Raw genomic sequence first — 19,742 nt, forward strand, 5'->3', positions numbered from 1 at the left:
AAGAAAGCAATGGCAAACCACTTCTGTAGAAAAATTTGCCAAGAACAATCATGATCACCTATGTCATACGATATGGTATATAATGATGATGATGAGTACCATTCACTTAAATGTTGAATCCTTTCGATTTAATCTATAAATACATCCAAAAAATTTTGTACTATCTATGCCACTTATAGTGTAATTCCATATTCTTCTGTGTCACCAGCAGATTTGGAAAGGTAACTTTCTAATCCTTTATCTGAATCATTTCGTGGGAAAAATTGGAGCCCCAGTAAAGATGCATGTTGAATCTCGTTAGTCACATCCAGTCAATGTGAACCCCTGTTCATTATACTAATCAAAGATCGGAAGTGAGAGAAGAGGTGGCTCACACAGGTCGACAGTTAAAAAAACAGCGCTTCATGGGAGCTTTGGTGTTCGAACAGTGATCAGTCAGAGATCAGGATTCAAATAAAAATAATCAAAATAAAGATAAGGTGGGGGCAAGCAGAATGGCTATTGTTGGAGTTGACAGTGTTAAAGGATTTAAGGTTTTAGCTCTTAGAGGCTTCAACAAGGAGAGGCTTGAGTGAGAGAAGGCAAAATGCTGCAGGGAGAGTTTATTTTCAGTTTATTTATTTTTTCCTTCTTTATAATTGCCCAGTCAGAGCAGTAGGGATGCCTCACCCATCTCTTGCGGGATGTGGGAAGGCAGGGAGACCTCCTGTGTCCCTAACGATTTCACTTGCAAGCACTCCATGTTAAGGAGTTGGTGCTGAAACTGGATGGACTCCGGATCATTCGGGAGGCTGAGGGGGTGATGGATAGGATGTATAGAGAGGTAGTAACACCCAACGTTCAGGATGCAGGAAACTGGGTGACAGGAAGGGGAAAGGGGTTAAACATCCAATGCAGAGTGTCCCTGTGGCCATTCCCCTCATCAACATCAAAAATCAAATGGATTTTCTGCATCAGTATTTATTCAGGAGATGGACACAAAGTCTATGGAAGTGAGGCAAAGCAGCAGCATGGAGACTGTACAGATTACAGAGGGGGGCATGATTGCTGTCTTGAGGCAACGTGGACAAATTCCCAGGGTTTGACATGGTACTCCCTCGGACCCTGTGGGAAGCAAGTGCAGAAATTGCGGGGGCCCTAGCAGTGATTTTAAAAATCATCCTTAGTGACAGGTGAGGTACTGGAGGAGTGGAAGATAGCTAATGTTATTCTAATGTTTAAGAAATGCTCTAAGAATAAACAGAGAAATGATAGGCCAGTGAGCCTGACATCAGTGGTGGGAAAGTTATTGGAAGGTATTCTAAAGGACTGGATATACGAGTATTTGGATAAACAGGGACTGATTAGTCAGCATGGCTTTGTGTGTGGTAGGTTGATGAAAGGAAGGCAATGGATGTTGTCTACATGGGCTTCAGCAAGGCATTAGAAAAGGTTCCCCTTGGGATGTTGGTCAAGAAGGTTCAGGCACTCAGCATTCAAGATGATGTTGTCAGTTGGATTAGATGTTGGCTTTGTGGGAGAAGCCGGAGAGTGGTAGCTTTTCCTTTGCTTGGAGTGCTAAGTCTGTTGTTGTTTGTCATCTGTCTCAACAATCTGGATGACAATGTGGTTTAACTGGATCAGCAACTTTGCAGATGACACCAAGGTTGGGGGTGTAGTGGACAGCGAAGAAGGCTTGCAACAGGTTTGGGACCAGCTGCGAAAATGGGCTGAAAGATAGCAGATGGAATTTTATGCAGATAAGTGTTGCACTTTGGGAGGACCAAACAGTGTTGGTCTTACGCTGTGAGAAGTAGGGCACTAAGGAGTGTGGAAGAAGAAAAGGATCTAGGAATACAGATCCATAATTCAATGTAAGTGGCATTACAGGTAGATAGGGTTGTCAAGAAAGCTTTTGGCACATTGGCCTTCATTGATCAAGTTATTCAGTACAGGAGTTGGGAAGTTATGTTGAAGGTGTATAAGACAAGAAGGGCTAATTTGGAGTATTGTGTGCAGTTTTGGTCACCTACTTACGGGAAAGATGTAAGTAAGATTAAAACAGTATGGAGAAAATTTACAAGGATGTTGCCAGGACTAGAAATCCTGAGTTATAAGGAAAAATTGAATAGGTTAGAATGCTAGTCCCTAGAACGTAGAAGATTGTTGGGAGATTTGGTAGAGGTATACAAAATTATGACTGGTATAGATAGGATGAATGCAAGCAGACTTTTCCACTGAGGTTGGGTAAAACTACAACTAGAGGTCATGGGTTAAGGGTGAAAGTTGAAATGTTCAAGGGGAACATGAGGGGAAATTTCTTCACTCAGATGATTGTGAGGGTGTGGAACAAGCTACCAGTGCAAGTGGTGGATGCCACTTTGATTTCAACATTTAAGATTGGGGTTCCCAACCTGGGTCCACAGATCCCTTGGTTAATGACAGGGGTCAATAGCACAACAAAGCTTGGGAACTCCTGGTCCAAGAGAAGTTTGGATAGGTACATGGAAGCGGGGAGTATGGAGGGCTATGGTCTGGGTGCAGGTTGATGGGACTAGACAGTATAAGTACGGCACAGTCTAAATGGGCCGAAAAGCTTGATTCTGTGATGCAATTTTTTATGACTCAATAATCCCTGGTTCCTGTCACACAGCCAATTTCCTAATCAGAACAGTTTGCCTCAGTACCATGAGCTTTCACAGTGGTTAACTAGGCTTGTATCAACTGCCTTCTGGAGGTTTATACAAATATCACACAAAGATGGCCTCTTCAAAAAGTGCAGTTTCTGCCTACTTCTGATCAACTGACAATTTCACAGTACTCACTCACTGTCTTTAATTCCATTTATTTATAAGCAGACCTACAATTCCCTGGCTATATTATCAGCAGTTGTCAATTCTCCAGGGTGTACTTTGCTCCAGACCACATTTCCCTAAATAAATATATAAAAGATTTTGGTCTAATTTTGATATTGCTTCCAAGTTTCTGTTACTATTCTATTTTTGTAGCCTTTGTTGTCAGTTTTGCTGTACTTTGCTATCCTTCAAGCTCTCTGTTTTTCCTCTTCACAACCTCTTACTCCTCAAAAGCTACTTCTGTCCCTTATTACATTTGTGTTGTGGGTGGGTGCAGGCGGGGGGGGGGGGTCTCCATAATATATAGAACACAGAACAGTACAGGCCCTTCGGCCCACAATGTTGTGCCACCCATTAATCTACTGGAAGATCAATCTAACCCTTCCCTCCCACATTGTCTTCAATTTTTCTTCCATACTTGTGCCTATCTAAGAGTCTCTTAAAACTCCCTAAAGTATCTTGTCTCTCCCACCACCTTGGCTTCACACAGTCACACTCTGTGTATAAAAACCTCCCTTTTCACTTTCCTCCAATCACCTTAAAATGATGCCCCCTCATGTCAGCCATTTCCAACTGGGAAAAAAAGTCTTGCTCTTTTCACTCAATCTATGCCTCTTATTATCTTACACACCTCAATCAAGCCACCTCTCACTCTCCTTCACTATAAAGTTAAAAGCTTTAACTCACTCAACCTTTCCTCATAAGACATGTTCTCCAATCCAGGTAGCATCCTGGTAAATCTCCCCTGTACCCTCTATAGAGTTTCCACAATCTTTTTCTCTTTCTCTAATGAGTTGACTAGAACCGAACAGAATACACCTGAAATGAAGACAAGTACAGCAAACTCCATTGCATTTTATTTGATTGATATAATATTTCAGTTACAAATTATGTTCAAAATCTTAGCTGTTGCAGAATTATCAAAGTAGTAGTAAGTTACATATTTCTTTTCTGTAGTTTTTTTTGCAATATGGACATATGACATTCACAACCCTCATTAATGTACATGGAAGAAACTGTTTCATTTGAAATATTACATCCAAGATATCAGCAAACAAAACATTTTATGTGCTGAAACATTCAATTATTACTCTTGAATAGACATTAAAAATAAACAAGTAAAATTAAAAATATTTCCAGTGTACATTTCAGCTGTAAAATGGTTCCTTTTGCCATTTTTTGTGAAAAGCTTACATATTAACAATATTTAACAACATGTGATTGAAATGATTTCTCATGCAAATGGCCAGTGCACCTGTTGTGTTACTGCAAGTTATAGCAGCAAACTAAAACACTAACAATTGAAGAGGCAGACATTTCTGGAAATGGTTAATGAGTTAAAGTGTTAATCAATTTGTGGGGTCTACAATTTGTGTGTCAACCATCATTGAATCCATAATTTTGGAATCTTTCATATCAGCTGGGGTAGGGGGGAATGTGGTAGGTACAATGATAGTTTCCTTCCAGTTACTTTGGGTATCTGTGAGATGTCCAGATGTGGAGATGGTGTAAATATTTGCTGCTGAACAGGCCTCTTCCTGATGGACAGCGACCCAATCAGCAACAATGAAACCAGAAGGTATAGGAAAGCCTACAGCTCTTTCCACTGTAAAAGGGAATGACCCAAGGAGAAAAAAAGGATTTTTAAGTTTATGAAACAGTTTAATAAGGTGAAGAAACCATTGACCTTCTGTAGATGCACAGTGGAGAGTATCCTGACTGGTTGCATCGCGTCTTTGTATGGAAACACCGAAGTCCAAGAATGGAAAGACCTACCAGGAGTGGTGGATTCAACCCATCCATCACAGGAAAAGCCCTCACCATCACTGAGCTTATTTACAAGGAGCGCTGCACAAGAAACCAGATACAGGAGATTAGGTCCCATAACTGCCAGGTTCAGGAACAGCTATTACACTTTAATCATCAGTTTCCTGAACCAGGATAGATAACTTAACTCACCACAGGTTTGAAGTGATCACTGAATGCAACCTATGGACCCACTTTCAAGGGCTCCATAAATCATGTTCCCAGTATTATTTATTTACTTATTATTAGTTGTTTTATTTTGTATTTGCACAGTATGTCTTTTGCACACTGGTTATTTGTCAGTCTGCTTGTGTGTAGATTTTTTAAAACAGTGATTCTATTATAGTTCTTCTACTGTGAATGCCTGCAAGAAAATGAATCTCGGGGTGGTATATGGTGACATATACTACTTTGATAATAAATTTACTTTGAACTTTTTAAAAGGAGCTTGTTTCCAGCAGGTTGCAAAGTCATGGAACTTGAAAATAAGGTTTGCAGAAAATCCAAAAGGAGATTTATAGAATATAGCTTGTAAAAGCAAATGATTAATTCATGAAATCCAGCTGAACTGAACTGAGGGAGATTGCACTGGAACGTTCATGGCTGGGTGATGGAGAAAGGATCGAAGGAACTGTTGAGAGGGAGCTGGTGGGATAGATCCTGTGGAGAGCCTGAAAACCACCACTGTCTGGCTTTCAGGCAGTATATGTGCTTTTGCAAAGTTACACCCATCTGATCTTCATCTCATCAAGCCATCCTTTGCCACCTAAAGTTCCACAGTCCTCTGAGTCCTCTACAGTCCTTTGAGGGAACATTGTCCCGCAGCTTACAACTTCCCAGGCTCCAGAATTTTCTCTCTCAACTTTCCACTTTTCAGATGCCGTTTCAAACTTACCTCTTTGACTAAGCTCTGCACGTGACTCAGTGCTATTTTGCTCTGATAATCTTCCCGTGAAGTGTCCTGACTCGTATCTGCAATGTTACTGACACACTATGAATGGAGACTGCTCCTGAGACAAGTGGGCAGGAATGAATAAGCTGATGTAATTGTACTATGCGGATATTGGCCACACCCAATGTAGAGATTGAAACACTGATGCCAGTGACAAAGCCAGTCTGACAAACTCATATATTGACCAGTTGATGGGGACTGGCTGAAACAACAACTGCCTTAATGCTGCATCTTCTTAGGGTGTGTTGGGTCCTCAGATTGGATCAGAGTTGCCGAGACGGTCTCCATCCACTGTGGTAATGGGCAGTATTTTTTTCACAGTACAGCTCAGTGACGTAAACCTGACGTGGTAGGATCTGCTGTTTTTCCTGGAGAACCACCAGCTGGAAGCTCAAAGCAAAGCAGTGGACAGGTAGAAGCTCGGAGAAGCCCCGATTCATTTCCTCGGAATTCTTTTGGAAGAAGACAGAAGTGCCTGAAACACCAGTTAAGTTCTCATTCTCCGTGCTGTCACAGACCAGGGGTAAATCTGGGCTCATCTCCTTTCTTTCTGTATATAGAGACATCTAATCTACATTTTTTTAAATGAAATAGAGTTGCATTTTTTGTTGCACCCTTCACAGCCTTGTTAGAATTTCCAAAGAGTGTTGCAGTCATTGAAGCTCTCTGAAGTTGCTCATACAGAGAGAAACACCATCTCATTGGGCACAGCAAGCTCCGACAGATAATTGCCTGGAGTTTGATAGGTGTTCCAGTAATGATCCTGGTCAAGCACGCATTTGGTTTCTCTTGCAAAGAATTGGGTAATAGTCCAAAAACTACATTTGACGTGGTGTCAACATGTCCGGAACATACTAAAGCAGACCCTGCAGTTGCAGATAAGACCGCACTCAGCTGAATGCCGAAATGCAGTAAAACAGGCAAAGGGCCTTACATGCACTCTCTGCAGAACAGCTACTGTCAATGAGGAGATGGGGACTTCAGATACTGGAAGAGACTGGGACATTCCTTCAGTGTGTTAAATGCCAAGGAGACCAGGGGACCCAGTAGGGCTGCCAGAGGTGTAGAGGATGACTCCAGTTCTGAGAATCCACATTTCCAATACACGTCCTTGTAGGGTTTGGCAGCCTGTCCTGGCATCTCTGAAAGCAATCCGCACATCCACGCAAGCCATTTTGGGAAGCCTTTGTTATTGACTGGTGGAACGGAAAAGGAGGATCGTTGGGAATGTCGTGTGCTATCAGGCCTCCCTCAGATGCTTACAAGTGAATTATATTAGTGTCAGGGATTGGAGTGTGGAATGTGGTGCTTTGTACTGGGGACTAGAATTTTGTAGGCTCTTTTTGACAAACATCTGTTAGGGAGTTCCCTGGTACCCATGCAGTCAGTGCCTCCTTTTCTGCTCAGCTTGGAGATGAAGTTGCTGGTGTTGTGCTGGGACTTGGCCCAGGCAGCCTCCTTCCACCTGTTGACCCTTTTGCTCTAACTGATCCCTAGTCTATGCCTCACGTCAGACAGGGTTAGGATCTGTACACATCGGCTGCTACCTACGGACTGCCAAATTAGGCAGAGTATAATGCTTTTACTATAGTGGTGCTCAGCAGGCGAGATGGGACTATGAGTTGGTGGAAAGATAGGGCAGTGTTGTCTCCCAGAAGCCATCTCGCTGTGTGGTCACCCTGATGATATATGAGTCACATGGGCTTCCCAAAAACATAATTAGGAAAGTCCTTCACATATTCACTACTGCTTACGCATTTGGGGAGTAGAAGTCCTTTCTGTTGAGAAAAAGGTCTGTGTGGTGGGTGGGGATGTGGCACTGTTGGAAGCCTGCAGCCTTTCTGTGATTGGTACTGTGAGAGGAGGTGGATTTCTGCTGCTCAGGTGACCTGAAAGAAGAGGGTGAATTGATACTGCGAGTCCAGGTACGACAGCATGGTTGAAGGAGGTAAGATTTGGCTTTGGAACTCCAGGCCACTCATGTACCAAGTCCAGCTCCCTCATCTGCATGAGCTACTCGGGATCAAGTGTCATTGTCCGCTCCTGCTCTATGGTCACCAGGCCAAGGCTGGACACGACCATATCTAGATCTCCAGAAAAAGAGTTCAACCAACATTTTTGCCACTCAGAAATCACTGAAAGTGAAAACAGTTTCAGGGAAAAAAGTCAGATGTGCTAATGTATGGATATGCATTATGATGGATATGCTTGGTTCATGTTCACCGTGGGGGCCACTTCACTTGGAAGTGATGGATTATTTCAATAGGTTAAATCACTTTTATTGCAATTTGCACACAGAAAATAGTCTTTTTCCAGAGCACTATTAGTTATGTTGAGTGAATAGGAGATGGTACAGTAAATAGGAATTATTTCCTCTGGTAGGGGACAGGGCTCTGGGAAACAGGGCAAACTTTAAAATCATTCAGAGGTTTTATCAGGAAGCCCCCGTTCAGTTAAAGGGTAGTGAGAATCTGGAACTTGTGCAGGTAAGTCTAAGGAGGCTGGGGGGTCTTTTGCAAATTTCACAACCAAGGAATCAATATGCTTTTTTGACACAGAACCATAGATGAGCAAGCTGTCATTGAAAGTCAGAACATGCTCAAGGTCCCCTCGTTCTGAGTGTCTACATGCCTGTGATTATTAGCACCACACAGTGAACAGAGATCAGAGATTGGCTCTCATTTCTTTTCCTTGATCAGCATATCGCTTTTCGATCAGTCGATTCTGCTGCCTGGATCAGGCTCTTGGGCGACCTCTGAATATTCAGAGGGAGCCTTTATCCACTGGAAGCACCACAGCCTAACATTAACCAGTGTCCTTGAAAACATCTGCCCGGTTACAGCTGCAAATGGAAGAGTTAACATAGTGACCAACACAGCTGCAATGCACCTTCGTGCACAGTGGAATTTTAAATCTATGCTTCTGAAGCCATTCTTAATTGTGTATTAAATACACGGCATTGTAAAAAAACATGCAACATTTAAAAGATTGTGTTGGGGAGGTATGCTTTGTAAACACAACTGCACATTTATGAAATATATTGAATTTTCACATTTTTTGTGATATTTTGTTTAAAACAATCAAAAGGGATTATATTTTAAATAAAATCAATAGTATCGTGCAGTATTCTCATACGTGTATATATTTTTAAAAAAATAATTTGGAAATGTTCGTCACTGATCTAATTAAGGGTGGGAAGGAAAGGTGTTTGAACATAACGTGAACTTAGGAGAATTTAAGACGTTTGTGCATGACCAACTCAGGACTGAGAACCATTGGATACCATCACATGACTCACGTCCCCACCAATGGAAGGAAGACTTCGTTACTGATTTGCTCTTGAAAGCTGAATTGATTCTCTCCCTCTGTCACTCCTTCCTGTGCGCTCGCTCTCTCTCTCTCTCTATCTCTCTTTCCCGCTCTCTCCGCACACTCAAAATCTATGTACACTTTTTGACACATCCTTCTATGTGGATGGTATCATGGAAAATGCTTCAATTTCCTGTGCAAACCACGTGTTTGTGCAAAGTATGGCACACAAAAAGTGCAACAAAATAAAAGCACAAATTTCCAGCTCTTTAGAAATTGGACCCGCCCCTAAGGCCATTGTCTTTATGCAGTGTTTGGAGTGGAACAACTCATTTGAAATCTACAGCCTGGATTGTAGAAATTGTTTTAAAATGGGCGTTAAAGTTTCAGCATGAAGTAGACTTCAGCTTCAGTGCCAATTGTTGGTGGGACTTTGCCCCCTGGGGCTAATTGTGGCGAGGCTAGGTCCATGCAAATACTCTTGGAGATACAGCAGGCCCCCTCAGGGTTGCCCCTCTCTCCCAGTTCGGTCAGAGACTTGTTGGCTTGCGCCAACTCGCACAGCCTCTTTCGCTCCTGCGCCTGCTTTGCCCGGTTGGCGATGTACCGCACCCGACTCTGGCTCCGTGACGAAAACCTGCGAAGGACAACAGGGCTGCCCTCCTCGGCCTCGGGCAGCTGCTCTGCAGTGGGGGAGGTAATGTCATTCTCCCGCTCGAAGCTGGTGATCCTCTTCAGCTGCTCTGTCAGGTCATCCTTCAGGGGTGCCTTCATCCCGGCTGCCCGGCGCTGCTCTCGCATGGGCCTGGTGATGAAGTTGCGGCTGATGCTCCTGTACTTGCTGTCAAAGCTGGCCACGATATCCTCGGAGGTCAGGTCACCCAGGCTTTTCGACTTGCTCACACTGTCGGCTCCCTTCGCGTTCTGCGTTATTGACTTCAGAACCGGCAAAGACTGTTTAAGGCTCTCCATATACAGCCTATTCCAAGTGTGCCTCCTGGAGTTTGTCTGGAAAGGGACCGGCGATGACTTTGACAAGGGCTTGGGTTGTAGGCCATCGATGGGTTGTAGGTCATCAATGGGTTGTAGGTCAACATCAGATCTCAGATTAGGATTCGACTTGCTTTTGCTGACTATAGCAAGCATTTCATGGCCAACTGTAGCTGACCGGGGCCGCACTTGTTTATCCATGAAAAGCCCTTCCAGGGTTATACTCTGCCTGGTGGTGAGGTCGGACAGGCTCTTCCTAGCCAGGCTGGGCAAGGACACGTCAATGACCGTGTCATTCGAGGACATGCTGGACGAAGAGGACATGCTATCCCTGTGGCTGCTAGAGTCCAGTTTACACCAGATTCTGTCGTTCATAGTCACATCGGATGACACAGCAGGAACTGGGGAAATGCATGGTTGCACAGGAGAAACTAATAGTGGCTGCTGACCTTGAATTAGACGCCCATCGCAACTGACACTTCGCGCCATGCCAGACTGAACACTTCTCTTAACCTGACAGCTGGGGATGCCTTTACCCAGGCTGCCGTGAGCTTCGCGTATCATGTCAGTAGCTGGATTTGCTGGGGATTCAGCTGCCTCCCTGATGCCAAATCTTTCACAAGGTGCCTCCTGCCCAGGAGTCTCGGCTGGGGCTCCTGCGGGAGAAGCTTCAGGTTGAGCCGGGTGGTCAGCGGGCTGTCTGTTTCTCCCCTGTTCTTGGCTACACGGTGCCACCGAGGTAGCTGGGGAGGAGCTCAGCGTATCTGAGGAGGGACTGGCAGCAGTGCACAAAATGGTGTCATCAGCAGAATTATGGGAAGGTTCGTCACTCCCCTGAGAATCATGGTAGAGACTTGATGACAGGCAAGCATGAGTGCCAGGGGTCTCCCCTTGCTTGGTGCCTCCCATGAGGACGTCCGGGCTTAGGACAAGAGTTCCATTTCCCAGCTGTTTCACACCAAGGCAAGTACCTGGGGCGTTTATTGCTCCGTCATCAGCCTTCGATTCTGGTGACGACTGACTTGTTTCTGGAACCGGATGTGCTGTTGGTGCGCTGGTTTCTTCTCTTGAGCTGCTCACAGTGGCTGAGGGAATCCGCTGGGAGGCAGTGCAAGGTTTACCCTCGGAATGCATAGATTCTTCAGTAATGGTTTCGAGAGTGTGCATGGGGACGCTTGGAAGTGGATATGAGAATGGCTGGACACCTGCAAGAGGAAGAGAAGGAGGCAGTCAATAACTATCAGCCCACTTCTGTCCCGTCCCATCCCAGCCCACAGTGTGAGGGTATGACATGGTCTGGATGACATGCAGACAAAGGCATTTCACAGTATCTCAACAAACATCACAATACTAAACCAATGAATGGAAGGCAGGCAAAGTCAAGGAGCCAATCAGCATCATTGCATCACCGGGGTCAAAGTGCTGTTACACGTCCAACTTCTTCCCCTGACATTCTCAAGGCCGTTGCTCGGGCCAAGGATTTGACTTCAGGGAGGCAGTGTTTCCATAGGTGAGTCTCACCAATGACCAAGGGACTCTCCACAGTCGAGGAAACACCAGAGCTGATTGCAGCAGGAGGGAGCCTGGCAGGATAAGTGCTTCTGGAGGGAGGGCTCAGAAATGGTCTGAAGGACTCTTAGATGATTCTCACCACCTTGGCCGAAGGATCTTTTGCCGTGCTGTGTAACTTCCTAGGCCTGACTCTGGAACTCTTAGCTCATTGGGCCCTGCCAGAGAGAGATCCCAGGCAGTGCACCTGAACCATTAGCTCAGAACTCCCATGCACCTTCCCACATTTCTGACAGGGACACAAACCGATGAACTGGTGCTTGAGGAACACAAAGAGTTTTATTTTGCCTCAGGTCCTCGCAAAGTTATTAACATTTACACACATTCCAAACATTGATACAGACAGCACATCCCAGTGAAATCAAGAACTCTTCCTACCCAATAATACCCAAGGTAAAAAGTTGTTCTTTTAGTGGCTTAAGTAACACACGCCTTTGAAAAAGCAATTTGTTTCATTTTTGAAAGGCATTTGCTCTGTTAGTGATAATTTCTAAATCAATTGCTTTGCCTCTTTCAATTTCAAAATGTAATTTCTCTGGTGGTTAATGAACTCACAGTAAACCAGCTGACACAGCCAGCAATGATTTGTAACCACAAACAATTGGCTACCGGAGAAATTGAGACTTCCATTGGATGTTAGCAACTGCTCCTTTAATAGGAAATAAACACAGAGCTGTCCAGCACAGGTCTACAGCAGTACATTGCAATGCACTCCGTCACAGTACCCACCCAGCACGCATAAACACAGCACAGGCCAACGTAGCACGCACCAGCACCATCTCATAACACAGTCCAGATCAGCCCAGTCTGTCACAGCACGGTCCAACGCACCACACACCAATACAACACCACGCATCAGTCCAATGCCACACTCCAACGCAGTGAGGCAGCACAGTTTGACACAGCATAGTCCATTGGACTGGTCAGTGACTCTGATGGTAGTGCAGCTGTCTCACAGCCACAGTAACCCAGGTTTGCTTCTGACTTCCTGAGCTATCAGTACATACACTTTGTGGCCACTTTGCTCCAGAGTCCACTCACATCTAAAGACTGGTTGGTAGGTTAAATGGCCACTGTAAACCTTGTCGTAAATGGCCAGTGGGGACATCAGGGAGGAGTTAATGAGCACGAGTGGAAGAAGAGATAGCAAGGGAATGGGACTGCTGGGATTGCTTCAAGGGCCAGCAGAGATCCGATGGACCAAATGGCCTCCTTCTACATCATAGGGAAGGAGCGCAGCATCATTCAGCACGGCATAGTTCATTGGAGTGCAGTGAAGCACAAGAGGCAAGAGTTGATGCAGCCAAACACCTCACGTTTGGCACTGTTTGCCGACTGTTGGAAATGCCCAATGTGGTGACAAGCTGGATGACAGGCTGAAAACAATGGATGAACAGAAACAGGCAAATGGGAGCTCAGTAGGTGATGAGCCCAACCTTAACTCTTGTCAACCAATGAGGCCTAGGAATTGAGAAGAAAAAAGGTCGAGGGGTGATGGAGACAGAGGGCGAGTTAAACTCAAGACAAGTACAGAAAGTGGGTTGAAAAGGGAAAGAAAGGGATACTTAGATCACGAGGAAAGGGAAGTAAACAAACAATTACGGGCTGTGTGGGAATGACTTTTCTTCACACTGAACCTGTGATTAGCTTTGATTAGCTATCCTGAAGAATTACCAGGCTGGTATTTATTAGAAACCCTAACCTAACTTTTTGTAGCAATGAGTAATTAATTTACACATCCAGCAACTTCTTAAAAGTAACATTGAGACAAAGGGCAAAATGCTTTTTTGTGGGAAGTAGGCAGTGTAAATTCAGGAGATTTGCAACCCAGATCTTAATGGCCATTTCCTGGGCCTGTATTGATTGATTTGAGTACTAGCCACACCATGTACAATGAGCACACTATCATCTTCCAGAAAGATTCACTGCAGTGCCTCAGAGAACAAAACAGCTGGCAATTGACCAGTCCTCTTAAAAGTTGATATTGTTCTAATGTAAGTCCACTCCACTTCAATGATTACTCAAAGGAGCTGAGTCAAGGACCACTACTGTTAGAAGCAGCTGTTTCACCTGCAGCAGATATCCAGGAGCAAGGAGATTCATTTGTTCAAAACTTGCATAGTACTTTTTGCCATATTGCCTTATCAGGGCATTGGTGATGCCACCGATGGGTGGGCTTGTTACTGTATATGTCCAAAATTTTCAGAGCAGGTTATTGGAGCATAGTAGTAATTTTGCCTCAGATGTAGCAATATTCGCCCTAACCCTGACTTTTCTGTGAAGAAATAACCTTGAAGTTTGCTTGCCCTGGAATGATTTAAATAGTATTGATTGAATACTGTTTGTTTTGTTTGTAATTCTTTTGCAAGATATCATTTCTTTTAACATGTACCGCTGAAGGATTTAATGAAGTCTACAGAGGAGAATTGCTATTCTGCAAATGTAGACGGACTGTGCTTTCACCTGAATGAACAGCGCAGTTATTAATAACGTATTCATATCACATATCACTGGATCTATCTGGAGGAGACTTAATTTAGTGTATAATATAGCAATGCTTTAGCTCTGAGCACACATCCGACCCCATGGTCGAGATGGCAATTTGAGGACTTAGGGAACTACAAATACATCCTGTTGCCACTTTATTAGGTATACTTGTACACCTGCTCGTTAATGCAAATATCCATTCAGACAAACATGTGGCAGCATGCAGACATGGTCAAGAGGTTCAGTTGTTGTTCAGACCAAACATCAGAATGAGGAAGAAACACAAAATACTCTGCAGATGCTGGGCTCAAAGCAACACCCACAACACGCTGGAGGAACTCAGCAGGTTGGGCAGCATCTGTGGATCCTCTCCCCCATCCCTTGTTCTTTCCTCTTACTGGTTTTTCACCTGGCATCTACCAGCCTTCTCCTTCCCACCCTCTCCCCACCTTCTTTATAGGGCCCCTGCCCCCTCCCTCTTCAGTCCTGACGAAGGGTCTCCGCTGAAACGTTGACTGTTGGTTTCCACGGTTGCTGCCTGACCTGCTGAGTTCCTCCAGCGTATTGTGTGTGTTGCTTAGAATGGGGAAGAAATGTGATCTAAGTGACTTTAACCATGGAATGATTGTTGGTTCCAGATGGGATGGTTTGAGTAACTGCAAATCTGCTGGCATTTTCTAACACAACAGTCTCTAAAGTTTCACAAAGAATGATGCAAAAAAAATTCAGTGATTGGCAGTTCTGTGAGCAAGGTCACAATTAGAATGGCAGACCGGTTCAAGCCGACAGGAAGGTGGCTGTAACTCAAACAATCATGTGTTACAACAGTGGTGTGCAGGAGAGTGTCTCTGAGTGCACAACACCTCGAACCTTGACATGGATGGGTTCTAGCAGCAGAAGACCATGAACCTACAACTCAGTGGCCATGACCATACACGCATTTCTCACTCATTATTAAATTGCTGATGTAAAGAAGCCTTCAAAACAGAGGGAGTGTTTTACCTCTTTGTAAAAATGGTGCAAATTTACCTCATCCACTCAAAAATTGAGTTCAGCCAGGGGCTAGGTTATTTATTAGTTGCGTTTTGCGCAACCATCCACATTACTGTCATGCTCTGTACACATAAATTTTCATAACGATTTACAACAACCTGGCCACCTCACAACATTTGTTGGTACCCAGATGATCGCTTTGACTCTTTGACTCACTAAGTAATAGCATTATTGAGGTCAGTGAAATGTCAGTAAGCACATACAGAGGCTCGGAACATGCAGACCAGTTGAAAGGCTTCATTGAAAATGTTACCGGTGATAAAATCCAATGTTTCCAAATCAAATGGTTTAATGTATTGTTAGAATGAAATTACAGTTGAGTTTCAGCAAAGATGTCTCAATCATAGAACTTTACGATAAGGCAGGATTTACCCACTGTTCTTGTAGCATGATAACTACATGGAGCAAGAAACAACAGTCGTATGGAGGGTGGGGGAAAGAAGCCTTTGCTCGTGAGTTTGGAAATATATTATAAATGACGACCCTGGACAACAAACTAACAGCCAACCCTGGGCATGTCGAAAGTTGTGGACTATAGAATGATAGTCCATGCTGGAATGGGGTCTGAGTATCAAAGACCCCTGGGATGGCTGCAACGAGATTTTATTGCAGTGTAAAGATACCCCTACAGCAATCTATCAATGACTCTCCACTGCGCTGAGCCATCACATTGCTACCTGTGAGATATTGCTGTGCTCCAAACAGCTGATAGGAGTTCCTATAATCAAAGAACTTTTGGGACTTGCTGAGAGCAGGACAGGCAATATGTAAGGCTAAATCATTCTTCCTGGATTCATTTGAGGAGGTTTGAAATACTTTATAAATACTAAAGTTTACAAGATGATGCTGGGTTCATTGAAAGGGACTGGATGGGCACCCAAGATAGAATAATTACATGGCCATGTCAAAGAGCAGGTGAATGGGACAGGTTCCAACGGGCTGATGTCCGCCTTCTGTGAATCAAAGTTCCTTTATAGATCTTGCCTGCTATGTATGACGGAGCTATAGCTCCTGGTACTGAGAGCATGCGGAATGGCAAGTCAGCAGCTTCCTTTACTCCTCCTAATGCCGCACTGCGATTCCTTGCTGACTCAAGCCGTCCAGGGTGGATTTCCACCACAGTGTCTCTAAACCAACTGTCGGAAAAGAAGCTCTTTCATTCAGGGATGGGAGCGGCCGGGGGCAGGTCGAGCAGGTTGTGCATAAGATTCTAGACTAGCAGCAGGGGAACGCTGGAAACGTTCAGCAGGTGAGGCAGATTAACGTTAGCATTTTGGATTGATCGCCGTCAACAAAAAGCCATCAGTCTCCCTCCTGGTGCCGGCCTTTGCTTTTAGATCAGATTTTCAGTGCCATGTAACAACGGGGTTTTGAGGAATGAGAGGTGATCTTAATGAAACATGCAGGCTCACTGTGGGGCTTCACTGGGGAGGTTGCTACTTCTGTCTTTGCATCTTAGGGGACGTTACTCCGGGGGCAGGAGGCATTGCCCTAGGATGAGGGGTCAGTCATTTAGGAGCATGGGAAGGGGAAATGTCCGTGATGGAGGGTTGTGCATCATCAGAACCCTTCATCTCAGAGGGTGATGTTGAAGTCTAACCAAGGCTGAGATGGATGGATCTATGGGAACTAAAGAAATCAGGGACCGATTGAGGTGGTGGAATCAGAGCCGAGGCAGAATGGCAAGCAGATTTTTGAAGGCCACAGGTGTTATACCTGCTCCTCACTCACCCGCTTTGTTGCAGTTTTCACAACCGCAGGATGCTCCGATGCATTTATAACCCTTGTTTTTTTCCTAAAGAAATACATTGTGGGGACATCGCCAGTCAGGGAGCACCTGTGAAAGGAACTGGACAGTTGAAGCTCTGGTCAAGGCCCGTCGTCTAGTCAGATGAGCTGACACACCGCGTTGCCTTTGGCCCCAGATTTCAGCATCTGCAGTCTTTAGCATCTCCAAACGCAGTTGCCGCAGTGTGGTAGGAAATGCAGCAAAGAGCAAGGTGTTAATGGCCCCTATATGGTGAACCCCACTGCTCTTCTTCTGTGTGTTACCATGAAGCCCTTCACGCCCGCTTGAGAGGGCGAAGAGGCCCTCTGCGTGCAACTTCTCGTCTGTCGGGCAGAGACTCCCGCTGTGCAGCGGTCCTTCACTGGTGCACCATGCTAGCTTGGATCCCAGACTTCAGTTCCATGGAGTGGGCCTTTCCACTCAAATGAGAGCTCAACCAACCGAATCAGATCATTCTGCTGTGAGTTTTAAATGCTCGCTGCGCACGTCACTTTGACTTTGGTATGTTGTCATGTACCAGGCAGGCAGAATAGTGGTAGCATAGTGGTTAGCACAACGCTTTACAGTACCAGCGACCCAGCTTCAATGCCCGTGAGTGCGTGGGTTGCCACTGGGTGCTCCGGTTTCCTCCCAGAGTTCAAAGATATGCTGCTTGGTAGGTTAATTGGTTTTCTAAGTTGTCTCATGATCAGGCTGGGGTTAAATCGGGGCGGCGTGGTTCAAAGGCCTATTCCGAACTGTATCTCAATAACTAACTAACTAACTAACTAAATAAATAAGTTGTACCAATGGAATAGTAAACTTTGTACCAGGATATGTCCTTCTCCTGTCAGTGAGCTTCACTAGTCTGCAGATGGGTGTTCATAATCTAGCCCTCCCCTTGTCTGGGACATCTTTGCACAACTCACTGCAATGGAAGGCAAGGGCTTATCACCCGTGCAGGCAACAGGTTCAATGAAGCAGGGCATTCCCTGCAGGATGTGGGGTTGGGGGGTGGAGGGGGAGATCCATGGGGAACAGAGTTTTACCTTTGTGTTGCTCTCCTGGTCAGTTGTCCACTGCATGTGGTAGCAAGGGCAGAACATTGCAAACAATTAAACTCATTGGGCAGTAAGAAAAGAGAAAGGAAACACAAAGGAAGATGGACAAGTCACACTCAAAACTAGTGGCATTTGCTGAAAGGTCACACTGTCACATGTCTTTCTTTCGGTGAAAGAAAGGAAGTTGAAGGCAGCTTTAACTCAACCTGTTCATTGGGCATCAGGACCAACCTTGTTTAATTTCCTACCCCATTTTGATGTTAATATTGGGTGAACTTCAAAACCAGCTCACCGACATCTGTGTTACCCCTTTTCAGTGCTATGTTGAACTTCCTCCCAGTTTTGCACGGATTTACCCACAATGGTTTCAATCTTTCAATTGTTAGCCCTGCTCTTTGGCTGCAGGACTCAGAGTTTTTAACTCAGAGGGTTGTGGGTGCCTGGAATGACTTGCCAGGGATGGTGGTGGAGGCTAAAACATCAGGGGTATTTAAGAGCCTCTTGGACAGGCACATGGATGAAAGAAAAATAGAGGGATACGGGGTAGTGTGGGTTTAGTACTTTTTCTTAAGGAATATATGGGTCGGCACAACATCGAGGGCTGAAGGGCCTGTACTGTGCTATAGTATTCTAGTTGTTTCTGAGAACTTATTGTACATTAACTGGCCATTTCCCGTGCTTGGAATAGACATCTGCTTCCAGACCAGTTGGTCATTGTGACACAACAGACTTGTGGCCTGATGATGTAATGGTCACCTACTCATATCTTGACTAGGACCTGCTAAGCCCTTATTTTCTGGAGGAAAGGACTCCACAGGACTTAGGGTTTTATTAGTGTTCAAAAGAAGCCCAGTTAAGACTTCCCGGTAGGCCAGAGGTCATAGGTGTCCCTCCTGGCCACACAAAGTGCCTGTGGGTCTCCCCTCCCCTCAGGCCAACACTCAAATTCCTTCTCTTCCACTGTATGTGTGCTACCAGAACTCTAGGCAGTAGTGGGCGAGGACTGGTGGGACTGAAGCAAGTGGGAGACCCAGATGAAGAACCGACTTCCCTCATGATTACATATGTAGAACACACTCCTGGAGGAACCCTGGAGAGGAATAAGCAGTTGACATTTTGGACTGAGACCCTTCATTATGACTGCAAAGAAAGGGGGCAGGAGCCAGAGTAAGATGGGGGGTTGGGGGGGTGGGTGACAAGGCAGGTGACAGGTGTGACCAGGTGAGGGGGAAGGTGGGTGGGTCGGTGAGAGGGTGAATGAAGTCAGAAGTTGGGAGGTGATAGGTAGAAGAGGTAAAGGCTTGAAGAAGAAGTAATCACTTAGGATAGTGGACTGGGGGAGAAAGGAAAGGAAGCGGAGCACCAGGGGCATATGATGGGCAGGTGCAGAGAAGAGAAGGGGTAAGAGGGGAGCTAGAATGGGCAACAGAAGACAGAAGGGGAAGGGGAGAAATGATTGGAAGTGAGTTAAATCGATGTTTATGCCACCAGGATGGATGCCACCCAGACTGAATATATTTGTCGTCGTTATGGTTAGCATAGCTAATCATGCGCTGTTACCCAAGTTGGTTTCAAAGAAGTGATTTCAATCTCCTCTCCCTCCACTCTGAGGCAATATAAACCTGAAAACCCAATTTGTTTAAGGTGCTCGGCTGGCTTGAACTATTCTGAAGTCTGTAAGTGGAAAAGAAAAATGACCTTGAAACATTGGGCAGGAAATGCGAAACTGGGGAACAGCCGGTTCTAACTTGGAGTCCCACGTCTGCACCAGTCTGTGCCAGTTTTCACAAAAGGTAACAGATGGCAAATCTACAGTGGGCATGGTGTTCAGGGTTCAGGGGTTTAGCTGGACAGGAGAAACAGGTTGATCTACAAAGCAAAAGACAGGTCAATAAAATGGTCCATTCAGGTCT

The 19,742-nt window shown here is 45.1% G+C and overlaps 1 protein-coding gene across 1 annotated transcript in view; it reads right to left on the bottom strand.

Annotated features, from left to right (window-relative positions):
• Window positions 1–3,678: 3,678 nt before the first annotated feature.
• plch2a (phospholipase C, eta 2a) overlaps window positions 3,679–19,742 on the bottom strand; it is a 310,297-nt gene continuing 294,233 nt past the window's right edge. The window contains exon 25 of the mRNA XM_059952164.1: window positions 3,679–11,096. Coding sequence (XP_059808147.1) covers window positions 9,280–11,096 — 1,817 coding nt within the window. The 3' untranslated portion in view covers window positions 3,679–9,279. The remainder of the gene's footprint in view (window positions 11,097–19,742) is intronic.

This window comes from Hypanus sabinus, chromosome 27 (assembly GCF_030144855.1).
Source record: "Hypanus sabinus isolate sHypSab1 chromosome 27, sHypSab1.hap1, whole genome shotgun sequence".
Classification (NCBI taxonomy): domain Eukaryota; kingdom Metazoa; phylum Chordata; class Chondrichthyes; order Myliobatiformes; family Dasyatidae; genus Hypanus; species Hypanus sabinus.